The 27006-nt window shown below is 38.9% G+C and overlaps 1 protein-coding gene across 1 annotated transcript; it reads right to left on the bottom strand.

Moving 5' to 3' along the window:
- Nucleotides 1-283: 283 nt before the first annotated feature.
- Nucleotides 284-27006, bottom strand: LOC134356428 (butyrophilin-like protein 10). Its single transcript, XM_063067367.1, has 5 exons — nucleotides 26636-27006; nucleotides 26074-26385; nucleotides 21796-22083; nucleotides 13527-13637; nucleotides 284-3392 (listed from the first exon to the last, which is right to left on the bottom strand). The coding sequence occupies exons 1-5, from the start codon at nucleotides 26697-26699 to the stop codon at nucleotides 3193-3195; spliced, it is 975 nt and encodes a 324-aa protein (XP_062923437.1). The 5' UTR covers nucleotides 26700-27006; the 3' UTR covers nucleotides 284-3192.

Below are 27006 nucleotides of genomic sequence, written 5' to 3'. Positions count from 1 at the left end.
AAATCACTTATCAAAGACTATTGAGAGTGAAACATGATGGTGTGGAGCTGGAGACATGAATTAGTTATTTCCACACAAGGCCAGTTACTTTTGATATTTAAAAAACTACAACTGATTTAAGGTCAGCTGCACTGGTGTTGGAGATTTTTCCCCTGTTGGCAATTACCTATTAGATGTGAACATCACTGGGGAAGTGCTGCTAGTGGGTGGACAGGGATATTAACAATACCAAGTTGAAGATATTTAGCTATTTTCTTTATTCAAAATAGATGCCATAAATGACTGTAGTTCTCCAGACTGGAATGTATCAATACATTGTTCTACCAATTTCAGACAAGAGACCAACACATCTTTTAAGCAACACACATCAAAGTTGCTGGTGAACGCAGCAGGCCAGGCAGCATCTCTAGGAAGAGGTACAGTCGACGTTTCAGGCCGAGACCCTTCGTCAGGACTAACTGAAGGAAGAGTTAGTAAGAGATTTGAAAGTGGTAGGGGGAGGGGGAGATCCAAAATGATAGGAGAAGACAGGAGGGGGAGGGATGGAGCCAAGAGCTGGACAGGTGATTGGCAAAGGGGATATGAGAGGATCATGGGACAGGGGGTCCGGGGAGAAAGACAAGGGGTGGGGGGGGGAACCAGAGGATGGGCAAGGGGTATAGTCACATCTTTTAATTTTATTTTAGTACATTCTTCAAAATATGAAAACATGGTCTCATTTCTCTGCACATCATTACTTAGGTACGTTTCTTTGCCATTCATATGGGCTTAAAGGAAATAACCAACAAGTGAAACATTGTGACATAATGTGAAATATTCCCCTGTGAAATGTGTCAGTTTCTTAAGGAAAGGAGGAAAAGATTGACAGGTGTGGGATTTTGAACTGGGAGATACATTCATTAACTGCATTTCGAGGCAAACAACATATTGAAAGTTTTACTTAATACAATGAATACTTCGTGTTACTGTTAGTTATTGCTTTTGGTCTTAGTTTAAAAGGCCAAATTGAAACCAATCATACATATTTAGTTGGGAATATCAAACCAGTGTGTATAACCACTGTAATTGGTGTTGGTCAGATGTTGGCCTCAGCAAAGGAATGGGTATTTTTCAGACTGTAAGAGAAGTTCTCCAAAGATACTTAGCAAGAATGATAGGCTAGATAACAAGGTATTTCCACTCATGGGACAGACATGAACAAGAGATATGTTTTTAAGATTAGAAAGAAGCTATTTATGTGAGAAACAGTCAAACCTCTTCTCACGGAGGGCTGTAAATCTCTGGAATTAGGTCATTGATGTGTCTAATGAATTCTTGAAAAACCCAGGAATTGTGGGGAAGTAGCATAGAAGTGAAGATGCCATAGTCTTTAATCATAATGGATGGTGGCACAGACTTGAGGGGCTAAGTGGCCTGTCCTTGCTCCTATTCCTGATTTCGTCATATACAGACTGAAATAATGAACTTTCATGAATTCATAGAACTCTCTACAAGCACTACTTTATTGACTGAATGCAATGATACTGCATATGCTTTAATCTCTAAGAAATCCATCTTTGTTTTGAGGTATATCAAAGTGTCAATTACTCTTTAATTACAGATTCAGAGTTTTAGCTTTACAAAGAAAATTTTAATTTTATTTAAAGTAAAATTAAACATTATTTGTTTCTTGACATTTATGCTATTATGCAGATTATCTATATTTATAGCTTTCACAGGGAAACAGACAGAACAGCTCTGAACCATAAACAGATTAATTAATCAGATTAATTAACAGAGTAATAGCATTATATTAACGTTAGCTATTTAAACAAAGCATATGTAATGTACAGTAGATATAAAATAAATAGGCAGCAAGCAGCAATCCCTCATACACAAAGGTATTAAAAAAAATCAATTATTTCCTGTTGACCAAAAGAGTTTGCTAATGGGGCTAATTCACTCTCTCCTGTCTCTCTGCTGGCCTACAACAGTTAGTGTGCGATGATGTAATTGTAATTCAGCAAAATACAAGAAAACATAAAACCAAAATATAGAAATATTCTCTGCTATTAACTACGGAAAGTAATGTCACATCAATACTGAGGGTAGTTGTGGCCTTCACAGCCGCTGGTAGTGTATGGCAGATGTTTTTTTTTTGACTTTGCTACCTTTTAGAATAGAGTAGATACAAGCCCCAAAGCATTCTCACTATTTTACCAAACTCCTGGAAATCTGAGTCTCAAACATCAATCAAATGAATCTGGAATAGATTTAATGTGGTATAAGTTTATCTATCTCTAATATGAATGGAGATTTTCCTCTCCCCACAAATAGTGAATGATCTGCTGGCGTTTTCCAACTTTCTCCTTTTGGCTTCACTTCTTTCCAGCATAGACTTGACACGCATTTCATAATATACATGTCCTTTCATTTCATCTGCACTCCCTCTCTCGCTATAGCTTCAGTCATTAATCAAACAAATACAGGTTTGTAAACTGCACAACAAATCCTGTCTCACCCAATCATCTCCACAAATTGAAACTAATTTATTTTCTCATTTATCCAGTTCTGATGAAGGATCTTCAAACTGAAATGTTAGCTGTTTCTCTTTCCACAGATCCTGTCAGCCTGTTAAACATCTATAGCATTTTCTATGAATGCTGATCATATACCCCGCTTACCTATCAGTTCTGAATTATGAGTACATTTTAAATAAGCAATCAAATGCAATTCACGGTGTCCAAAGAAAATTAGGAATTCTTCACAGTGTCCCAAATTATCTCTGCGGAACACCACTAGCCACTGTCAGCCAACCAGAAAAGGCTTCCATATTCCCATACTTTGCCTCTTGCTAGTCAGCCAATCTTGTATCCATGCTAACACCATTAAAAGCATAGGCTCATATATAGTGAGTGGCACATGTGTGGCACCTTGTCAAAGCCCTTTTGAAAGTCCAAGAAAACAACATCCCTGCCTGTTACTTCCTCAAATTATTCCAAAAGGTTTGTCAGGTAAGATTTCCCATTAACAAAACCACATTGACTTTGACTATTTTATCAATATTTCAGTGAGAGATTAAGTATAATAAAATGCAGTAATTAATGTCTTTTAAACATCAAGTATTTTGATGACACTCTATTGTAATATAAGCATTGATGGCATTACCTAAGCCATAGGTACTATAAAATTCATTTGTTTTATTTAATGAGATCAGATACTCATTGGTTCACTTCTTTTTTTGTGATGTTTCTTGACCTTTGCCGAGGCATTTGTAGCATTTTCTGTTCTACTTGGGTTCCTTGGTGTCATCTCTATGCTCTTTTTTCCTGGATCCTGTTTCTTTCTTTCTTTAGACTTTGCTATTATTGGTTCACTACACCGTGAACAGGACTTCGTTTGAACCTTGTGAGCTGCAAGTAAAATACAATGGACAAAATTTTCATTGATAAATAGGAATTGCAGAAACACTTCAGATATTTTAAAATTCATTATATAGTGTGCTGGTACTACCAAACATTTTGATCCATCTAATATATGTTGCAGCATCATTAAGATGATTATAGGACTACTAAAATTGTCCTCGTGTCCAGGGACTACTAAAGACTGAGGATATCAGGCAAAATTCCCAGTTCTGACATTGTTAATTATGAAGTTGTCTGTGTGAAGTACTTAGTTATAGTGTGATCAGGAATTAGAAGTTTGGCTACTGTTACGCATGGAGAAGGGGACTTAGAATGAAACATACAAAAGGTGATGCAATTTTTCTGTGTTCTCCAGAATAGAATGTCGGAAGTCCAAACCTGAGCTTCTTTGTCAGTTAGTGAAAACCATTCAAACTGAATGGTAGTTCTCTGCAACTAAAGTACTTTAAAATTTATTTCCTGCTACTCTTTGAGAATCAATTATTGTACTCATGCCACTGTTCCATGAACAACAAAATAAATACATGTAAATTAGGTGACCTAATCTGATAGTGGCTTTCAATCATTTTGAATGTGGGATAAACATTGATGAAGGATTAGAGGGGAATTAAGCTGTTTCTGTTAAAATGTTATATCAATTATTTGGATTCACTTGAGAGAACAATGAAAACACAATTCAAAATCACAAATGACTGACATTGAGTACTCCTTTACAGTCAGTTGTAATACAAGATCTTGTGTTAGAATCTCTTTCCTGTTACAATGGCATATTATAAAGAGTCGGTGTTTCAGGCTGACACCCTGCATCAGGTCAGGCACTGTTGCACTTATTCAAAAACCACTCAAAATGAATGAAAATGCTCTGTAACAAAAGTACTTTTAAACTGTAATTCCTGTTATTCTCTTAGATCTGTTCCAGATTCTATAAAATTAAAATTATCAAAATAAGGGAATTGGAAATCAGAGGCATTAAGTTACTATGTTTCAATACGAGAGTGATTACAGGAGCTCTTTATGCATTTATTGGGATGGGCAACAGATGCTGCGCTTTACAGTGACACCCACTTTTATGGAAATGAATATATAGAGGAAATAGTATGTAGGTTATTAAAATCTTAACTTAAATCTAAGAATCCGTGTTTTTAAAGGAATTGGCAGTAAACAGAAATTCAAGCTTCCTGGAAGTAGACTTATGGTGGAGATTTAAGAATTTTAGGACATACAGCATAAAGCAATATTTAACAGGATGAAGGTCGTGGATTCAGTAAAGGATAAGAGGCAAAATTTGTTCATTTTCTTTTTTATTCTTTTTGGTAATTTTTTTTATTGAAATTCATCATCAAACAAGCATTCCCATAAGATGGATTTCCCATATTGTACATATATATAATATAGTCATATATGCCACAAATCACATAATATTTATCTGGGATATACACTTATAGAAAAGAGAGGAAAGGAAAGACAAGTAAAAGGAGAAAACTGTATAAGTAGGGAGTGGTCTTTTTTTTACAACATATTAATTGATTTGTGAGAATAAAATCAGACCTATGAGGTGTTATGCAGTTAAACCATTTTTCCCAGTATGAATCAAATTGTTGCAACTTATGATTAACAGATGCTGTTATCTTTCTCATTTTGTAAATGTCCATTGTAATTTCCATCCATGCATTTAAAGTTGGGCTCTCCTGTGATAACTATTTCCTGGCAAGAGTCTTCTTACCAGCCACCAGCAGTATATTCATTAAATATTTATCTCTCCTCAACAAATATCTTGACGTATAAACCCAAAATATATGGTCTTACTTTCTAAGGTATTTCACATTTAAAGATGTCTTGTAGGGCATTATGCATCCCACTCCAATAGTCTTCGATAACAGGGCATTCCCAGAAAATATAATAATGGTTTGCATTTTGATTTCCACATTTTCTCCAGCAAACAGGGAGGTTACTATTATAATAGGATTTCTGAGCGGGTGTAACTGTGATGTGGTCCTGAATTACCCCTATGAACTGTACTTTTGACAAGAGAGAGAGATCACATTATGGATCATATAAAAAAATAAAATTGAAGCAATAGTGATAAGCGTGGATGCTAAAAAGGCATTTGATTCGGTTAATTTGAATTTTCTTTACAGAGTTTTACATACACTTGGTCTACATGACACAATTATTCAAACTATACAGGCACTATACGAGAATCCTACTGCCAGGATTAAAATTAATGGATATTAATCTAATAGTTTAACCCTAGAAAGGGGCATGAGACAGGGTTGTGCATGGTCAGCGCTACTCTTCACATTATATCTGGAACCATTAGCTCAATACATCAGACAAAATGAAGATATCAGGGGAATTACTATTAAAGGGACAGAATAAATTGGCCTGTTACGCGGGTGACATTTTGATCTATCTAGGACAACCAACATACTCTTTACCTAAATTGATGCAATCCTTTGAATAATATGGCCGATTATCAGGATACAAGATCAACATAGATAAAAACCCAAATGCTTTCATATAACTATAGCCCACCAAGAGAAATAGAAAGTAGATATCCTTGGGCATGGCAAACAGAGTCCATCAAATATTTGGGCATCATTATGCCAAAAGATTTGGCAAAATTATCAGAATGCAATTATCAGCCTATATATAAAAAAATTGAGGAAGATATAACAAGCTGGAACCTAATTCCTTTTCTTGGTCTATTAAACTGAATATATTGCCCAGACTACTATATCTCTTTCAGACACTACCAATAGAGATTAACCAAAATCAACTTAATGAATGGAACAAGATGCTATCAAGATATATGTGGCAAGGTAAAAGGCCTAGGGTTCATCTCAAAACTTTGAAATTAGCCAAGAGAAAGGGGCTGGGGCCTAACTTCTCTTAGGGATTATTATTTTGCAGCACAGTTGAGTGCTGTGATATGCAGTGCAACCCATCATATGATGCTGAATGGAAAAACATTGAGGAGAGGATACTTTCCATCCCCATGCAGGCAATTTTGGCTGATAGCAACCTACAAAGTTACATGAATAATATTGACAACCCGTGGGTGAAATGGACTCTTAAAATATGGAAAACTATTATAAAAGAACATAAACTAGAGAGAGACATTGCAATTCTTAAATGGTGTGCATATGACTTGGATTTTACGCCAAATAAACTGGATGCTAGATTTAAGGACTGGACAGCTAAAGGGAAAACAGCTACTTGCAATATAATGAAAGAAGGAACACTGTTCAGTTTTGAAATGCTCAAAGAGAAACACTTATTAGAAAAAAAGACTTTTACTGGTACTTACAGATGTGACAGTACGTTAATAGGATGATTAAAAATGTAACCAAGGCAAGTACATGTCTGATGGAGCTATTTAGAAAAGCATATACTTCAGACAACGGTAGTTGTTTGTAGAATAATTTCAAGCACGTATAAGGGTTTGTCAAATCTTAAAACACATTCGACTTCACACATTAAAACAAAATGGGAGAGGGAAGGAGGGATAATAATATCTGAGGAAGACTGGACAATAATATGGAGGTATCAATGGAAGTGTACCAGTTCACAGAAGTGGAGGGAGTTTGGGTGGAAAAACTTGATAAGATATTTTATTACACCCTCTCAGAAATCCCATTATGATAGTAACCCCCCTGTTTGCTGGAGAGATTGTGGAAATCAAAATGTAAACCATTATCATATTTTCCGTGAAATCCCCGTTATCAAAGACTATTGGAGTGGGATACATAATGCCCTACAAGACGTCTTTAAATGTGAAATACCCTTAGATGGTAAGACCATATATTTTGGGTATATACCTCAAGAACAGTTGAGAAGAGATAACTTCTTAATAAATATACTGCTGGTGGCTGGTAAAAAGACCCTTACCAGGAAATAGTTATCACAGGAGAGCCCAACTTTAAATGTATGAATGGAAATTACAATGGACATTTACAAAATGGAGAAGATAGCTGCATCTGTTAATCATAAGTTGGAACTATTTTATTCATACTGGAAAAAAAAGGTTTAACTACAAAACACCTCATAGGCCTGATTTTATTCTCACAAGTAAATGAATATGTTGTAAAAAAAAATCACTCCCAACTCTGTACGTAGTTTTCTTCTTTCGATTGTTCTTTCTTTCCTCTCCTTTTTTATAAGTGTATACCTCAGATAAATATTATGTGGAGATTTGTGACAAATATGATTATATGATATATATGTACAGTATCTGAAATACATCTTATGGAAATGTTTGTTTGATGAAATTCAATAAAAAATAAATTACAAAAAAAAAGAACAGATATTGGTCTAAATGACCCACGTTCCATTTTATCCTTGCCGTCTTTCGCTATAGCTGAGATTATAGCTTCCTTCCAGCTGGATGGCATTTGTGACTTTTTAGAGCCCTGTTCAGTGTGGGGAATAAGGCAGGAATTAACTCATTTTAAAATTTTTTGTACCACTCTGCCGTATACCCATCTGATCCTGGTGACTTGCTTAATTTAAGCCTACTAATTGCAGCTTTTAGTTCAACTTCAGTTATGTCAGCAGTCATCATTCTATTTTATTCTTCGTTTAAAGTGGGTAACTCTGGAGAATTCAGGAAGGTGTCAATTTGGGTTCTGGTTTCCCCTGGAGCTTTGGAATATAGAGTTTTGTAAGACACTTCAAAAGCTTCTTAAATTTCACTTAGCTTATTTTCTTTTAATCATTTTTGTTCTTGGATCCCTAATTCTATGAATTATATTTTCTACTATCTTTTTTTTCCCAGATTCCATGCCAGTATTTTCATAGACTTAGATCCACTTTCATAAAGTCTCTGTTTCAGAAACATTAAATTTTTCCTGATTTCTTGCGTAGCCAAACTATTAATTTCATTCCTATTTTCTTTTAAATTTCCTCTAATGTATCCTGTGCCAAGTTCAATTTTTCTTGTTTTTCTAGTTCCTTCAGCCTATTTTGTAATTCCTCTAATGTTTTATTCCTTATATTTTTCTTATATGAAGATATCGCTATAATTTTCCTCTTAAGAGTATCCCATAGAGTGGGAGGTGAAACCTCTCCATTATCATTGAATTCTAAGTAAAGTCCAATTTCTTTTTTAACTTGTTCATTAAATTAGGGATCATTGAGTGGTCTGAATTCAGTTTCCAAATTCAGTTTTGGTTGTAGGTCAAAATCAACAGATAAATATATAGGTGCATGGTCACTTACATCTATTGTCCCAATTCCACAAGTGTTCATTTTGTCTTTGTCTTTTCCAAATGTTATGAAATAATCTATTCTTGTATATACAGAATGGGGGGCAGAATAAAGAGTGTAATCTCTTCTGTCTGGGAAAAGGTCCCTGCATATATCAATTGGATCAACATCCTCAAAAAGGATTTTGTTTCATAGGTTTTTCTATTGGAAGAGTCTAACTTTGGTTGTAATTGTAAATTTAAGTCTCACCCTCATATCAGGAGACCTTCTGTTTCCATTAGCATAATATTAGTAATTTTCTGAAAGAATCTAATATCACTTCCTGGGGGTGCATATATATTCAATAAAGTAACTGAATTTCCGTCTATGCTGCCCCTTACCAGAATATATCTGCCCTCCTTATCTCCCATTTCGAATACTTTTTCAAAATTTAGCTTGCTTGAGATAAGAATAGCAACCCTCTCCTATGTCCTGATTTATATGAGGAGAAAAACAAATTAGCGAAGCCCATTCTCTTTAGTTTTCCATGTTCATTATCACCTGTGAGTTTCCTGTAAATATACTACATGGGCTTGTTCTTATTTTTATTTGGATAGAATTTTACTGGGTTTGATTGAATTTAACAGCCCATTGACATTAAAAGAAATTTTACTTTGTCCTTAGCCATGTGTATTTATCTGTCAATGTGTCATTGAAATTAGCAGAATAAAACTTAATCAATCTACTCCCTGAACAAATAAGAACCAAGAAATGCGAATAACTTAAAAAAAGGTAATGAAGGTGTGATTCCAAAGCTGAGGTCTCGAGTCGATGACCCTGGGTTGAGCTAGAGGAAACGTCTAGCCGTGGGTGATAGCCCCTCCTAAAACTTTGTTGATTTTCAAGGACAGAAAAGATGGAATGTCAGGTTTATATAGAAATTCAGTCTCAAAGAGACAAGAGGACAAAAGAGGACAGGAGGAGAGCAGGGGCAAAATCAAATCACCCAGAAATTGCCCTGAAACATTCAATGTCCTTTAAACATCTGATAAGTCCACCCACATAATAACTTGTGTCTTGTAGTTGAATATTAAAGAACTAGTCGACTGAGTTGTTTTACGTGTATTTATTCCTGCAAATTGGTAATTATAGTTTAATATCCCTTGACTTAAAAGATTAACAGCACAGTGAAAAGTCAAGTTTTAAAATGCTAGCAGGTCCCTGAAGTTACAAACACACTCTCAAAGGAAGAAACAGCATTAAAGTAATGGCTTGGTTGTGAGGAAATAACAACAATGGAGGAAACAGGTGGTAGAGTCTGATAAATGTGATTAATAACTTGTAACCTTCTTTGTCACTGTCCTTGTACATAGCTTCAATGTCAAAATACAGGATACAGGAGTCATGAGTTCAAAACATAAGTGGGCTAGGACACAATAGATAAAGTTCTTGTACATCCCTGTAAATGGAAAATAGAGCTTAATGATCAATCAATGAATGCCTTGATAAATGTAAGGATTTTAGGATTAAAGGGTGTAAACCTCCTCCTCACCAATCCTGTCACTTACAGATATATGTGTTCCTGAGGCACATACATCTGTCACGCATAGCATTGGTATAAGTGACCACAGCACGGTTGTCATGGAGACTAACCTCCTTATTTGCATTTCCCCTCTCCCTACAATTATGATTATGTTGGGGCTTAACACTGATTCAGTGAGGAGTGCAGAAGGGCATGCGAGGACTAGCACCAGGCTCATCCAAAAATGATAACTGCAGCGACAAACTACACTCACACTAAACAGCAAACTAGCATGAAACCGACAGAGCTAAGCAATCTCAAATAAGCAGATCCAACAAGTTTTGCAGTCCTACTAAATCTACTTGTGAATGGAAATAACAGAGTCTCAAAGACAACATGCTTAGCATATGACTACTGGAGTCATGGCTACATCCAGTCAGAAGTGCCAAATAGGTAATCCTTCCATCTAAAATCCCAGGACATGCCCCCTTCTCATTGTCAATGTTGGAAAGGAGGTACAGAAGCCAGAAGGCACACAACAAGTGATTCAGTAACAACTTCTTCCCTTGTACATCTAATTTCTAAATGGACATTGAACCCATGAACAGGACCTCACTACTTCTTTTATAACCATATAACATATAACAATTACAGCACGGAAACAGGTCACCTTGGCCCTTCTAGTCCGTGCCGAACTCTTACCTAGAACCACCGACCCGCACTCAGCCCATAACCCTCCATTCCTTTCCTGTCCATATAGCTGTCCAATTTAACATTAAATGACAACATCAAACCTGCCTCAACCACTTCTGCTGGAAGCTCGTTCCACACAGCTACCACTCTCTGAGTAAAGAAGTTCCCCCTCATGTTACCCCTAAACTTTTGCCCTTTAATTCTCAACTCATGTCCTCTTGTTTGAATCTCCCCCACTTTCAATGGAAAAAGCCTATCCACGTCAACTCTATCTATCCCCCTCATAATTTTAAATATCTCTATCAAGTCCCCCCTCAACCGTCTGTGCTCCAAAGAATAAAGACCTAATTTGTTCAACCTTTCTCTGTAACTTAGGAGATGAACCCAGGCAACATTTTTGTAGATCTCCTCTGTACTCTCTCAATTTTATTAGAAACATAGAAAATAGGAGCAGGAGTAGGCCATTCGGTCCTTCGAGCCTGCACCGCCATTCAGTATGATCATGGCTGGCCATCCAACTCAGAACCCTGTACCTGCCTTCTCTCCATACCCCCGATCCCTTTAGCGACAAGGGCCATATCTAACTCCCTCTTAAATATAGCCGATGAATTGGCCTCACTAATCTCCTGTGTGGGACCTTGTCAAAAGCCTTCTGAAAATCCAAATATACCACATCCACTCCCATCCACTCTACTAGTTACATCCTCAAAAAATTCTATAAGATTCGTCAGACATGATTTTCCTTTCACAAATCCATGCTGACTTTGTCCGATGATTTTACCTCTTTCCTAATGTGCTGTTATCACATCTTTGATAAATGACTCTAGCATTTTCCCCACCACTGATGTTAGACTAACCAGTCTATAATTCCTTGGTTTATCTCCCCGCTTTTTTAAAAAGTGGGGTTACATTAGCCACCCTCCAATCTTCATGAATTAATCCAGAATTTAAAGAGTTCTGAAAAATGATCACTAATGCATCCACTATTCTTGGGCTACTTCCTTAAGCACTCTGGGATGCAGAACATCTGGCCCTGGAGATTTATCTGCAGTTAATCCCTTCAATTTACCTAACACTACTTCTCTACTAACATGTATTTCCCTCAGTTCCTCCATCTCACTAGACCCTCGATCCCCTACTATTTCCTTAAGATTATTTATGTCCTCCTTAGTGAAGACAGAACCAAAGTAGTTATTCAATTGGTCTGCCATGTCCTTGTTCCCCATGATCAATTCACCTGTTTCTGACTGTAAGGGACCTACATTTGTCTTAACCAATCTTTTTCTTTTTACATATCTATAAAAGCTTTTACAGTCAGTTTTTATATTCCCTGCCAGCTTACTCTCAACCTTTTTTCCCCTTTCTTAATTAAGCCTTTTGTCCTCCTCTGCTGGACTCTGAATTTCTCCCAGTCCTCAGGTGTGTTGCTTTTTCTGGCTAATTTGTATGTTTCTTCTTTCGAATTGATACTATCCCTAATTTCCCTTGTCAGCCACAGGTGCACTACCATCGCTGGTTTATTCTTTTGCCAAACTGGGATGAACAATTGTTGTAGTTCATCCATGCGATCTTTAAATGCTTGCCATTACATATCCACCATCAACCCTTTAATTATCATTTGCCAATCTATCTTAGCTAATTCATGTCTTATTGACATCTTTCCTATAATTCGGTGACCAGAACTGTACACAATACTCCAAATTTGGCCTCACCAATGCCTTATACAATTTCAACATTACATCCCAACTCCTATACTCAATGCTCTGATTTATAAAGGCCAGCATACCAAAAGTTATCTTCACCACCCTATCGACAGAAAATTCCACCTTCAGGGAACTATGCACCATTATTCCTAGATCCCTCTGTTCTACTGCATTCTTCAATGCCCTACTATTTGCCATGTATGTCCTATTTTGATTAGTCCAACCAAAATGTAGCACCTCACAATTCTCAGCATTAAACTCCATCTGCCATCTTTCAGTCCACTCTTCTAACTGGCCTAAATCTCTCTGCAAGCTTTGAAAACCTACTTCATTATCCACAACTCCACCTACCTTAGTATCATCTGCATACTTACTAATCCAATTTACCACCTCATCATCCAGATCATTAATATATATGACGAACAACATTGGACCCAGTACAGAACCCTGAGGCACACCACTAGTCACCGGCCTCCAATCTGACAAACGGTTATCCACCACTACTCTCTGGCGTCTCCCATCCAGCCACTGCTGAATCCTTTTTATTTCTGTTTTTTTTTGCACTAATTTTAACTTAACTATTTAATAGACATATAAATACTTACTGCTATTGCTTTTTTCCTCTATATTTGTTTATCATGCATTTCATTGTACTGCTGAAGTAAAGTTAACAAATTTCACGACATATGCCGGTGATGTTAAACCTGATTCTGGTTCTGATTCTGATCACAGAAGCAAACCTTCATCAATTCAGCTCTCTCCAAATACCAGGAAATGTCTGAGAGCCGTTGATACACTGGACACTTTGCCTTTAAATATCCCTCACCTAATCTGAAAACCCAGTGTTTGTCATGGATGTATCCAATTTACATTCTCTTTTACTTTGAGCAGCTCATGAGGGAAAAAAGTCACATAAATCAAAATGTTGATGCTGAAGCCCATAATAACGGAATGGTTAATTCACTAAATTCTTGAATGATATAAACATAGTCTCATTGAAAAGAGATTGTTTCTTACCTTTGTGCTTACGTAATTTATAGCATAGTATTGTTAAAAAAATCAAAAGCAGTACAAGAATTCCTCCACAAAGATAAATCCACCAGGGAAGATGGAAAATGTTGCTGGTGTCTGGAAAGCAGATACAAAAAGGAGAAATGAAGTCACGCATTCTCTCATGCAAATGAATCAGGAGGTCACCAATTTCTGAGAGCTCTACACAAAGTATATGTATTATGAATTTAAGTTTCCTGTGCAGCAAAAGCACTAATGGTCAAACTGACATCTTATTTATGGAAGATAAATGTTAGCACAATGAGGTCTCATTCAAAAAGAATTTACCTCATCAGCTTTAAAATCTCAGTCAGGTTCTTGCTTGATGTAGCTCAAAACATTTCAAGAGTTAGGTGAGGATTTGTAATCCATGTTAAAGGTCAATACAACATTGCAACCAGCAGTGTTCCTATGGTTCAGCTCCAGAGACTCGGAGTCAATCCTAAACCATCATGCTGACTGTATGTTGTTTGCACAGTTTCTCTATGACCAATAAGCTTTTCTCAGGTGTTCCACTTTCCTCCCACACCACAAGGATATGCAGGTTGTTAGGTTTACTAATTACCGTACATTGATCTAGAGTGTAAGCAAGTGGTGGTTGGGGATGGGGCTGCGGTTGAGAGGAATGTAAAATATGGGATTAATGTAATTGGATGCCAGAGGATTGACTGTCTCATTGAGCCAAAGGGCCACTTTCTGTGCTCGATGTGTATGATTGATCTCAAAGAATGGAAGTACAAGGCTGGCAATGAGGGGCAAATAAAAAAAGCATATTATGCCCTCAGTTCATTGAATCATACAGGATGTATGATGGGTGGTTGGTCCTTCATCCAAAGTTCACACCAACCACCCATCAACTGTATCTACCCTACTCACATTTTATTTCCCCAAATTCCCCCACCCAAGATTCTCCCACTCATTTACACAACAGAAGTCATTTCCCATTGTCATTTGACCTACCATCCTGCACCTCTTTAGAATGTGGGAGGATACTGGAATATGCCCAGAGGAAACGCATGCAATTAGAGAAAGACTCTGCAAACTCTGCACAGACAGCACCAGAGATGTTTAGATAGGCACATGAATGTGAAGAAAATAGAACTAAAACAACAGGAATTCTGCAGATGCTGGAAATTCAAGCAACACACATCAAAATTGCTGGTGAACTCAGCAGGCCAGGCAGCATCTATAGGAAGAGGCGCAGTCGACGTTTCAGGCCGAGACCCTTCGTCAGGACTAACTGAAGGAAGAGTGAGTAAGGGATTTGAAAGCTGGAGGGGGAGGGGGAGATCCAAAATGATAGGAGAAGACAGGAGGGGGAGGGATGGAGCCGAGAGCTGGACAGGTGATAGGCAGAAGGGGATACGAGAGGATCATGGGACAGGAGGTCCGGGAAGAAAGACGGGGGGGGGGTGACCCAGAGGATGGGCAAGAGGTATATTCAGAGGGACAGAGGGAGAAAAAGGAGAGTGAGAGAAAGAATGTGTGCATAAAAAAAGAGTAACAGATGGGGTACGAGGGGGAGGTGGGGCCTAGCGGAAGTTAGAGAAGTCAATGTTCATGCCATCAGGTTGGAGGCTACCCATACGGAATATAAGGTGTTGTTCCTCCAACCTGAGTGTGGCTTCATCTTTACAGTAGAGGAGGCCGTGGATAGACATGTCAGAATGGGAATGGGATGTGGAATTAAAATGTGTGGCCACTGGGAGATCCTGCTTTCTCTGGTGGACAGAGTGTAGATGTTCAGCGAAGCGGTCTCCCAGTCTGCGTCGGGTCTCACCAATATATAAAAGGCCACATCGGGAGCACCGGACGCAGTATATCACCCCAGTCGACTCACAGGTGAAGTGATGCCTCACCTGGAAGGACTGTTTGGGGCCCTGAATGGTGGTAAGGGAGGAAGTGTAAGGGCAAAATAGAACTATATGGACATTGTGAAGGAGAGGGGATTAGTTAGGTTGGCTGTTTAATTACTAATTTAATTGGTTCAGCACAACATTGTGAGCTGAAGGAGCTATTCCCATGCTTTACATACTTTTTTCTATGTAATAATAAATTGTAAATAAAATAACAAAACATTTGCCATAGTGGCAACATTTTGCCAAATCTTCTATTTTTAAAGAAATTATGGAAACATTGGTAGAAAATTACAACCAATTGGAATGTGGAAGCGAGTAAACCTTTACCCTTGAACTCTCAAAATGATGCATCTTAGTCCAGCTGCTCTTTATCTTGGTATATACAAAATACATGAGAACATAAGAAATTAGAATGATTGGGTCATCTAGCCCCAAAAGCCTGTCATGTTATTCCATTCACAATTCTTCTTCTGTATCAGTACAATAATGGCCTTAATTCTCTGATTTTTCAAAATATCATCCACCTCCTCCTCAGATATCTCCAGTGATCTAGCCTTCTCATCCCTTCCTGAGTGAATTCCAGAAAGACACCATCCACTGTAATAAAAAAAACTTCAACATCAGATTTAAATGATCATTCCTTATCTTGTATCTCTGTTCCCATATTCAAACTCAAGTGGAAATATCTCTGCTTAGGATTTTACATGCTGCTCCTCAATAGATGACTATTAATCAAAAGCACAATTATCACCTTAATTATAATATTCCCACAACAGGTCCACAGCAGATGCTATCTCATTGGCTCTTCCCTCAACCCTGGAATATCTGGACAGCAAAGATGCATACATCAGGATGCCCTTTATCAACTACAGTTCAGCATTCAATACAGTCATCCCACTAATCAATAAGCTTCAAGACCTTGGCCTTGATATCTCCTCGTGCAATTGGATCTTCTATCTCCTCACTTGCAGACCCCAGTCAGTTCAGATTGGCAACAACATCTCCTCCACAATCTCTATCAGCAAGATGCATAACAAGGCTGTGTGCTTAGCCTCCTGCTCTAATCACTGTACACTTATGACTCTGAGGCTAAGCACAGCTCCAATGCCATATGCAAGTTTGCTGACAATACCACACCACTATCATTGGCCAAAACAAAGGTGTTAATAAATTACTATATAGGAAGGAGACTGAAAATCTGGCTGAATGGTGCCAGAACAACAAATCTTACACAAAATCAGCAAGACCAAGAAGCTAATTATTGACTTGAGGAAGAGGAAACCTCACGTCCATAAGCCAGGCCTTATTGGAGAATTACAGATAGAGAGGATCAGCAACTTTAAATCCCCTGGTGTTATCTTTTCAGAGAACCTGTCCTGGACCCAGCACACAAGTGCAATTATGAAGAAAGCATGGTAGCACCTCTGCTTCCTTAGGAATTTGTAAGGACTCAATATGACATCTAAAACTCTGACAAACTTCTATAGATATATAGCGGAGAATATACTGATGGGCTGCATCACAGTTTGGTATGGAAACACTAATCCCCTTGACCGAAAAAGTAGTAGATACAGCCCAGGCCATCACGGGTAAAGCCCTCCCCACCATGGAGATTTGTTGTAGGAAAGCAACATCCATCATCAGGGACCCCCGCCACCCAGGTCATGCTTTCTTCTCACTACTGCCATCAGGAAAAAGGTATAGGTGCCTTGGGACTCACACCACCAGGTTCAGGAGCAGTTACTACCCCTCGACCATCAGGTTCTTAAGACGAAGGAGATAACTTTACTCAATCTCACTTGTCCCATCACTGGAATGTTTCCACAACATATGGACTCACTTTCAGGGACTCTTCATCTTATCTTCTCAATATTTATTGCTAATTTATTTATTATTATAATTGTTATTATTTTTTCTTTTTGTATTTACAAATTTCTGTTGTCCTTTGCACCATGATGGTATGCCCAGCTGATGCAGTCGTTCATTGATTCTATTATGATTATTCAATTTATTGAGCATGTCTGCAAGAAAATGAATCTTGGGGTTGCATATGATGACATATATGGACCTTGACAATAAATTTATTTTTTGAACTTTACTCAGCATAGTGAAAAGTCATCATGTTAGCTAATGATAGAATTTTAAATTGTTTTAATGTGACGAATGTGACGAAAATGGTAGTCAATTTTCATACATAATTTTCAAGCAATTAAATATATGATCAATTTTATTAATGTGGCTAAGGCACTGGGCAACTAACCTAGTGTTTTCAAAAATTCACTGAAAGTTCTTACATCAACTTGAAAAGGCATAAAACAACCCTGATTCCAGTAGAGAAAGCATAAATATATATTAAACAAATAGAAATAAGTAGTAGGGTTCTGTCCCACAAGGAATCCTCGGTGTCCTCCTGGTGCATGAACTGCAAAAGGCTAGTATGCAGTCAGAGAAAGTAATTAGTAGATCTAATTAGAATGTTGCATTTTATTACTGGAGAAACTAAATACAGAAATAAACACAAGAGGTTCTACAGATGTTCGAAATCAAGAGTAACACTCAAAATACTATAAAACTCGACAGGTCAGGGAGCATTCATGGAGAAGAATAAAGAGCTGATATTTCAGGCCGAGACATCGACTCTTTATTCCTCTCCATAGATGCTGCTTGAACTGCTGAGTTACTCCAGCAGTATGTGTGTAGATACAAAAATAGGAAGATTTTTCTCAGTTTAGAATAGAACATTGTTTGGGAGGACTGGGTACAGTACTGGCTGAATTATGAGGAAGGGTTGGACAGACTGGCTTGTATCTGCTAGAGTTCTCCTGAATGAGAAAGGACCTGATAAATAAATATAAGATCTTGAGAGGTCTTGACAGGATGGAAGTTGAAAGGATCTAGAATTAGATCTCATTATTTTTAACTAAAGAATCACTTCCATCATCATGAAATGTTTCAAGAGGCTCGTCATGAGGCACATAAAGACCCTGCTGCCCCTCTCACTGGACCCCCTGCAGTTCATGTATCATCCCAACTGCTCAACAGACGACACCATCACCACCACCCTCCACCTGGACAAAAAAGAAACATACGTCCGAATGCTGTTAATAGACTTCAGTTCAGCATTCAACACAATAATTCCTCAGCACCTAACTGGAAAGCTGAAACTGCTGGACCTGAACACCTCCCTCTGCAACTGAACCCTAGTCTTCCTGATTGGGAGACCTCAGTCAGTCCGGATTGGGAGCAGCATCTCCAACACCATCACACTGAGCACGGGGGCTCCCCAGGGCTGTGTGTTCAGTCCACTGCTGTTCACCTTGCTGACCCACAACTGTGCAGCAATACACAGCTCGAATCACATCATCAAGTTCACCGATGACACGACCATGGTGGGTCTGATCAGCAAGAATGACGAGTCAGCATACAAGGAGGTGCAGCGGCTAACAAACTGGTACAGAGCCAACAACCTGTCTCTGAATGTGAACAAAACAAAAGAGATGGTTGTTGACTTCAGGAGAGCACGGAGCGACCACTCTCCACTGAACATTGACGGCTCCTCCGTTGAGATCGTTAAGAGCACCAAGTTTCTTGGTGTTCACCTGGTGGAGAATCTCACCTGGTCCCTCAACACCAGCCCCATAGTTGAGAAAGCACAGCGGCGTCTCTACTTTCTGCAAAGGCTGAGAAAAGTCCATCTCCCACCCCCCATCCTCACCACATTCTACAGGGGATGTATGGAGAGCATCCTGAGCAGCTGCATCACTGCCTGGTTCGGGAATTGCACCGTCTCGGATTGCAAGACCCTGCAGCGGATAGTGAGGTCAGCTGGGAAGATCATCGGGGTCTCTCTTCACACTATTACAGACATTTACACCACATGCTGCACCCGCAAAGTGAACAATATTGTGAAGGAGCCCACGCACCCCTCACACAAACACTTCTCCCTCCTGCCATCTGGCAAAAGGTACCGAAGCATTGGGGCTCTCATGACCAGACTGTGCAACAGTTTCTTCCCCCAAGCCATCAGACTCCTCAATACTCAGAGTCTAGACTGATATCTACATCATTTATTATTATATTGTAATTTGTCCTCTACTGTGTCTATTGTCTTGTTTATTAATTATTTACTGCCCTGCACTGTTTTGTGCACTTTATGTAGAGGTCTGTAGGCTAGTGCAGTTTTTATGTTGTTTTACGTAGTTTAGTGTAGCCTTGTGCTGTCTCACATAGTCTAGTGTAGTTTTGTGTTGTTTCATGTAGCACCAGGGTCCTGGAGGAATGTTGCTTAGTTTTTACTGTGTACTGTACCAGCAGCTTATGGTCAAAATGGCAATAAACTTGACGAATTAAACCGATGAAGGGATTATTTAATTTTCTTTCCAATGACCATAATCTTCAAAAATTACCATCCTGTACTTATCATGTCAATGCTATATTGTAGTCCTCATTATTCATCATCTGAGAACCCAAGTGAGAGACTTTGGAGCAATAAGGGGACATCCGATTATGGTTCCAGTTAGATGCAGCTGAGTTAACTATTTGTCACAATGAAGCCTATTGGAGATGTCTTCATTTTTTAAAGAAAGGGGCTTCCCTTCCTCCACTATCAACTCTGCTCTTAAACGCATCTCCCCCATTTCACGTACATCTGCTCTCACTCCATCCTCCCACCACCCCACTAGGAATAGGGTTCCTCTGGTCCTCACCTACCACCCCACCAGCCTCCGGGTCCAACATATTATTCTCCGTAACTTCCGCCACCTCCAACGGGATCCCACCACTAAGCATATCTTTCCCTCCCCCCCTCTCTCTGCATTCCGCAGGGATCGCTCCCTACACAACTCCCTTGTCCATTCGTCCCCCCCATCCCTCCCCACTGATCTCCCTCCTGGCACTTATCCGTGTAAGCGGAACATGTGCTACACATGCCCTTACACTTCCTCCCTTACCACCATTCAGGGCCCCAAACAGTCCTTCCAGGTGAGGCATCACTTCACCTGTGAGTCGACTAGGGTGATATACTGCGTCCGGTGCTCCCGATGTGGCCTTTTATATATTGGTGAGACCCAACGCAGACTGGGAGACCGCTTTGCTGAACATCTACGCTCTGTCCGCCAGAGAAAGCAGGATCTCCCAGTGGCCACACATTTTAATTCCACATCCCATTCCCATTCTGACATGTCTATCCACGGCCTCCTCTACTGTAAAGATGAAGCCACACTCAGGTTGGAGGAACAACACCTTATATTCCGCCTGGGTAGCCTCCAACCTGATGGCATGAACATGGACTTCTCTAACTTCCGCTAGGCCCCACCTCCCCCTCGTACCCCATCTGTTACTCTTTTTTATGCACACATTCTTTCTCTCACTCTCCTTTTTCTCCCTCTGTCCCTCTGAATATACCTCTTGCCCATCCTCTGGGTCACCCCCCCCCCGTCTTTCTTCCCGGACCTCCTGTCCCATGATCCTCTCGTATCCCCTTCTGCCTATCACCTGTCCAGCTCTCGGCTCCATCCCTCCCCCTCCTGTCTTCTCCTATCATTTTGGATCTCCCCCTCCCCCTCCAGCTTTCAAATCCCTTACTCACTCTTCCTTCAGTTAGTCCTGACGAAGGGTCTCGGCCTGAAACGTCGACTGCGCCTCTTCCTAGAGATGCTGCTTGGCCTGCTGCGTTCACCAGCAACTTTGATGTGTGTTGCTTGAATTTCCAGCATCTGCAGAATTCATGTTGTTTGAAGCCTATTGGGGTAATATTTTTATTGTTTTGTCTACTTCAACTTCATCCAGCATGGGTTACGAACAAGTTGGTTAAGCAGTGAGAGGTTGGACTGCAGAATGCACTGCCTGCTGATGTAATGGAAGCAAGCTACGCTGAACCCTTCAAAAAATTAAATGGATAAGCATGTAGTGTAGAACAATTTGCAAAGTTACAGGAAATATGCTGGTCTGTAGAGATAAGAGATTTCCTCTGGTAGAAAATTAAATTAAAAGACTTCATATGCTATAAATTTGAAATAAAAACAGAAAATGCAGAAAAGATTTCAGATTAGTGACTATTATTAACTCAGTTTCTCTGTTCAGGGATGCTGCCTGTACTGTTGAGTGATTTCATCATCTGTTTTTAATTAAATGGAAGATCATGGAACTTAAAACAACTATGCAAAAGTACATCAGCAAGAGCCAATTTACCAAATAGACTTTAGGTAGTATTAAGAAGCTGAACCCTGAGCCTAGCAGCAACTGGTTATCAACCAAAAGCACTCCCAGAAGACTCAGATTGAACTCACTGCCTTCTAAGTATTATTACGATGAAAAAAAAACAGGGAAAAGTATTTGACCATACAAATTGAATCACACCAAAAAAGTAATGGTCTTACCATCAATGTTGACAGTATAATTGGCCAAAGCTGGAACACTGAGGCTGGAGTGAGACACCTTACATTCATAAACAGTTCCATGCTGAGCAGGCTGTCTCTCTTTCAAAAGACTGGAAACTACAGTTAGATTATCCATTGTTTGATGTTTAATATCTTCTTTGTTCATAACTTCTTGACCATTTTTATACCAAGATAAGATGTACTCAGGAGGATAGAAACCAGATGTGTTACACCATAGAGAACCATCTGCAGGCTGCGTTTGAGAAATCTTCAAAGGCTCTGGGGAACCTGTAGGAAGTTTGAATGTAAAAGGATATAGTTTGATATTAATGTTGGATACAAAGTGTGAAGTCATATATTCTATTAAGCTTTGTTTAATGATACTTCCTATTTTCCTCATATTTCATTCCTCCATAATTATTGGCTTCTGTTTATTCATGAACAACAGAATATTTCATCATAGTAATCTAAAAACACCATATACAAAAATATAACTGTCCAGATTTATTGGATTCTGGTCTACGATGGAAAGTTCAGCTTTTATATAAAATTTAATTCTGACCCAACCATGATGAATTCAAGTCCAATATAAACTTGAGTACTTTACTTTTGTCTACACCACTCACAGGGACACTTTAAGACCCATTTGCTGAAAGGTAGCGAAAGAAAGAAGCAACATACATCAAAGTTGCTGGTGAACGCAGCAGGCCAGGCAGCATCTCAAGGAAGAGGTACAGTCGACGTTTCAGGCCGAGACCCTTCGTCAGGACTAACTGAAGGAAGGGTCTTGGCCTGAAACGTCGACTGTACCTCTTCCTAGAGATGCTGCCTGGCCTGCTGCGTTCACCAGCAACTTTGATGTATGTTGCTTGAATTTCCAGCATCTGCAGAATTCCTGTTGTTTGCGAAAGAAAGAAGGACACTTTTGCCAGCTCATATAATGTTTTCAATCAGGAGAATGAATACACACAATAAAGTAATGTGCCTGACCCTGATGAAGCTCTCAACCAGATTGGCACAGCCCAACCCCACATTGTTTTACATACCCAATCCAAACTTAATGGATCTGTTGATGAAATACATTTATTATATCATCATATATTTATTAAATATATCATTACTTGTGTGCAGTAGCTTAATCAGGAGTATACTCAACAGGAAACTTTCAACAGAACAGGAATTCAGATGACAATTAACTTGAATGTTTAGAAAGTTGTGCAATATAAATTCCAATTATGTTTTTCTTGTACTTTTTTGCTCTCTTTAAAAATTAAATAGTGTATACATTTAAAAACAGGCAGCTGCCATTCACCCAGAAAATACCTTTATCATTGTCAGTTAACATTTACATCCTTGTTAAAGCAGAGCTTGAGCAGTGAACAAGCTTTGCAACATTAATGGAAGCTTTAAAATACAAAGCAAATTTCCACAATATGTATCAAAATAAATTAATGATTTTATGGAATGAAATTAGGTTAAATAATGGTAAAGATGTTATGGTTCCGAATGATCTTTACTTCCAGTCAAGTAAAATTCGTGCATGATGCTTCCAGATGGTACTGAGGCTTCAAGTCAAATCCATAAATTGCAAGGTAAATAGCTCAGGACCAACAGTGCAGCCGTAAGAAAGCAGACAAGCGCTGCATTCAATTTAAACTATCCTTTGTGAATGATAGAAAGGTACAGTTTCATTAAGCAATAACTCGCACCAATGCATAACTTACATTATAGAGCTAAATAGTATTTTGTAATGTGGGAAAATGTCTGTCGGGATTATTTAGACGACAGGGTCTTTACTCGCAGGAATGTTTTTTTTTCTTAATTCCAATCCCTCATAGCTTCCGCTTCCTTTTACACCCTTTCTTTAATCCCACACCAAACCCATTTCTAATAGTTAACATCCTTTAATCACGAACTTGGGCTGTGCATTTATTCTGCTGCATCCGCTGTCAAAAAAGTTAAAACCATTCAGGTTGAAAACAAATCAATGCAATTATAAGCAATTTATCTAAAGTCATAGAATGGTATTCAAGGGTAGAACGTTTTGACAGAGAACTCAATGGGATAAATTCATGTATTTTCGAAATATGAAGCGCTCTTTAATTACACAATATGCGCCTACTGTCTGCAAAGGATAGCTTGTCAGTTGAATACAGGGCTAGAGGATTTGTTTTTGAGAAAGTGATAAGGCTAAGAGAATACTTTGTATGAAATCCCTTACATCCCTTGCATTTTATAACAAGGCCGATTTAACCTTTGGCCAACGCCAGTACTTTTAAACTGTGCCAACACCTCAAACAATAACGGCATTGGAAAACTGCTAGAAAAGACACCAGTAATTACCCACGTTCCTTTTTGAGGGGAATCATGTTACAGATCATAATTTATATAAGATATACACTCCTGAATGACCGATGAGACGATTCAAATTACGATTAAAACTCAGATGTCCAGAAATGATATTTATCGTGTTGTCCATCATTGGTTGGCATTCCTCATTCAAAGAATTCCTCCACAAGCCACAAATTTTAAAACATGAAAACGAGGTGAACATTTGGACTTGGATCAGTTTGGCAGATGGGGAGGGAAAGGTGTGGGTACGTTACAAGCTTCAAATATTAATCCCATTCTAAATGGAATTTTTCATTTTTCCGTGATCGAAGGATTTGTTATTTAGATTTGGGGCTAATCAAGTAAGAGCACAGGAATGGATCCTGATCAGGTGAGACCAGTTGTAACGGGAAGCATTCATTCACCGTTCCCTTTGAAAAATCATTGATTGACGTTACGCTGAAGTTACAGCGCATCACCAGCGCATATCAAAATATTTTTGTAACATGGTTCAAGGTGCAATTGCTTAAATTTACAACCCTGATGTCGGAGTTTACCTTTGAAAATATTTAGATACATCCAATGCATTTTATTACGTAATCCTAAAGTGCCCTCGGTTCGGTTCGTAATTTGATTTTGTAAGAAACTGGGAAACGAAATATTTTCAATCGAAATAAACCAACATTACGCCTTTTGCACAATACTGTGGTCAAAATTGCTCCACTTCAGAAACAACTAAGCTACAGAGAAGCACATCTGCGATACAGCCAGGTGGTTGGGGAAGAACGTTTAATTTCAAAGACTGTGCAAAGTATCCGAACGGCCGGTTGCTATTCGGTTGTTAGCATCAGAAATAAATGAAGGCGGCTTGTCTACGGATACGCTCAATACAGATTGTTTCAATTAATAGTTTCGCTAATATTTCTTGTCAACCTGATAACACCGACTGATAACACATGAAGAACATTAACTGAAGATCGTGCAAAGTGTTTTTCCCGTTAACACACCCATTTGCACGCTTGATTGTTCTGGGAGTACATCCGAGGGAAAATTTAACAGGTATATGTGCTGAGAAATTCTACTCTTGTATGTTTGAGAGTGAATATTCCACTCTCCCGATCCAGGAATATTATTAAGAGCGTTGATAGTATAGCGATATACATCAATAACTCGCATTGCCGTTTTCCCTCAGCTTAGTTTACTCAACCGTCAATTTTAAAGGTTGCTCTAACAATACAAACTGCGTTTTCTTTTCTCCGAAATGCAGCAAACAAATCAAAGCCGTATGAAAATAAAACATTTCAAATTTGTCTGTGAAGAAATCTTGTGATGGGCTGTCTAGATTTTAAAAATCTGGCCGATTATTCTGCATCCGCGCTGCGGAGTCCTATATAAAACCGCAAGTACTGGCTTTTAAAGAAATATCGAAAGCTGGGGGGCATTAGTAATTTCACTGGTGGGGATGAATACTGGGACATGTTTATTACATTTCACATTAAGACTTTGCGACAACAAAACACAATAGATTGCGACATACACTTTAAAAATGCAAATTGGTTCAAGAAATTATTTTGAAATAACTGCTCAGCCGATGCCTTGTAGAATTGGAGAGGAATTAGAACGAGATGCCCCACCGGTAGTCCTTTTTTTTTGGCAGATTCCCCCAGATTTTATTGGATTAAAAACTACGCTCTACCATGGTAAAAGTATATGCTACCGAATACACATTCGGAGCCCCTGTCACTGTCAATAACGTTCTGCCTGACACTGATCATCCTTTGTGTGTACTATATGAGCCATAAGTGAAAACCTAAAGCGAAAACTCGTTTCATCCGCTTGTTCTTTACCCCCACCCCGCTCAACTATACACTGCTCCAGTTCCCCATCTCCCTGACCCCGGTTTCTAAACACAGATGCAACCGCAAGTCATCGAGATTAATCGCTCACCCCATACAATGAGCTTTGTGCCTGTTCCATTTCCAGTGAATTCACCCTCCACTCTGCAGTAATAGAACCCGGCATCACTGCGCCTCACGTTCCCAAGCTGAAACAACACGTTCGCTTTAGTTTCCACAACAAAACGTTTCCTGCGATCTTGTCCCTCTTTGAAGAATTCCCGTTCTCTATCTTTCCACCAGTAGACCCTGATTTTAGATTTATCTTGAAATAGTGGGAACGCGCACTGAAATTTCGCATCCTGTCCCACCAACGTTTCGATTTTTTCCGGATATTGAAACACTTCAGGAGCCTCGATGAACGCTGTAAGGGTAAATGGAAACAAAAGATGAATGTAAATTCGAGACAACAGCAACCATTCCAGTCGCTCAGGTGATCCTAACAATTCCCTGAAACTGGCAAATTACAGACACCAGAGGAACGGATACCCTCCAGAGAACGAACCACTATGAATTCAATCGTAAAAGGAGATTTAATTAAATAATTAACTACTTAATCAATTACATAAATGGTAATTCGCAACTTTCTTCTGCAAAGAATTTTTAAAGAATACCTGTGCAAACAACGGCCAAGATGAAGAAGGGGTTAAATTCGTTTCTTCCAAACATGCTGAACATAGACTTTCGCAATTGAGGACCGGTGAGACAACGGACCGTGCGCTGTTTTTCGCGTGTATATGCTTGTTGGGGGTGGGGGATATCGGTGGAGAAACGGAGTATTATTTTTAGTGGCGTGTTAATGCAATGTACAACCGAAACCAAATGTCAACCTTGGAGCCTTGCGGTTTCAATACCCACAAGCGTCAGTTGAAAGCTGCAAATGTTTGAAATGCTGATCCGGCCCATTTCAAAGAAATTTAAAAAAAATTGAGATGTGTGCGACGAGGTAATAAGAACAGGGCTGTCCGGGTGGAGGCAGTGAATT

Source organism: Mobula hypostoma, chromosome 14 (genome assembly GCF_963921235.1).
Source record: "Mobula hypostoma chromosome 14, sMobHyp1.1, whole genome shotgun sequence".
Lineage (NCBI taxonomy): Eukaryota > Metazoa > Chordata > Chondrichthyes > Myliobatiformes > Myliobatidae > Mobula > Mobula hypostoma.
This window is presented reverse-complemented; position numbering and strand designations above follow the sequence as displayed.

Bases quoted from the DNA above. Each gene is read 5' to 3' on its own strand.
- LOC134356428 (XM_063067367.1), bottom strand. From the start codon at position 26,699: ATGTTCAGCATGTTTGGAAGAAACGAATTTAACCCCTTCTTCATCTTG. The intron at 22,084-26,073 runs GTGAGCGATTAA...AACTTCCTACAG, and splicing joins CACAAAGCTCATTGTATGGG to GTTCCCCAGAGCCTTTGAAG. The intron at 13,638-21,795 runs GTAAGACCATTA...TCTGCTTTCCAG, and splicing joins TTATACTGTCAACATTGATG to ACACCAGCAACATTTTCCAT.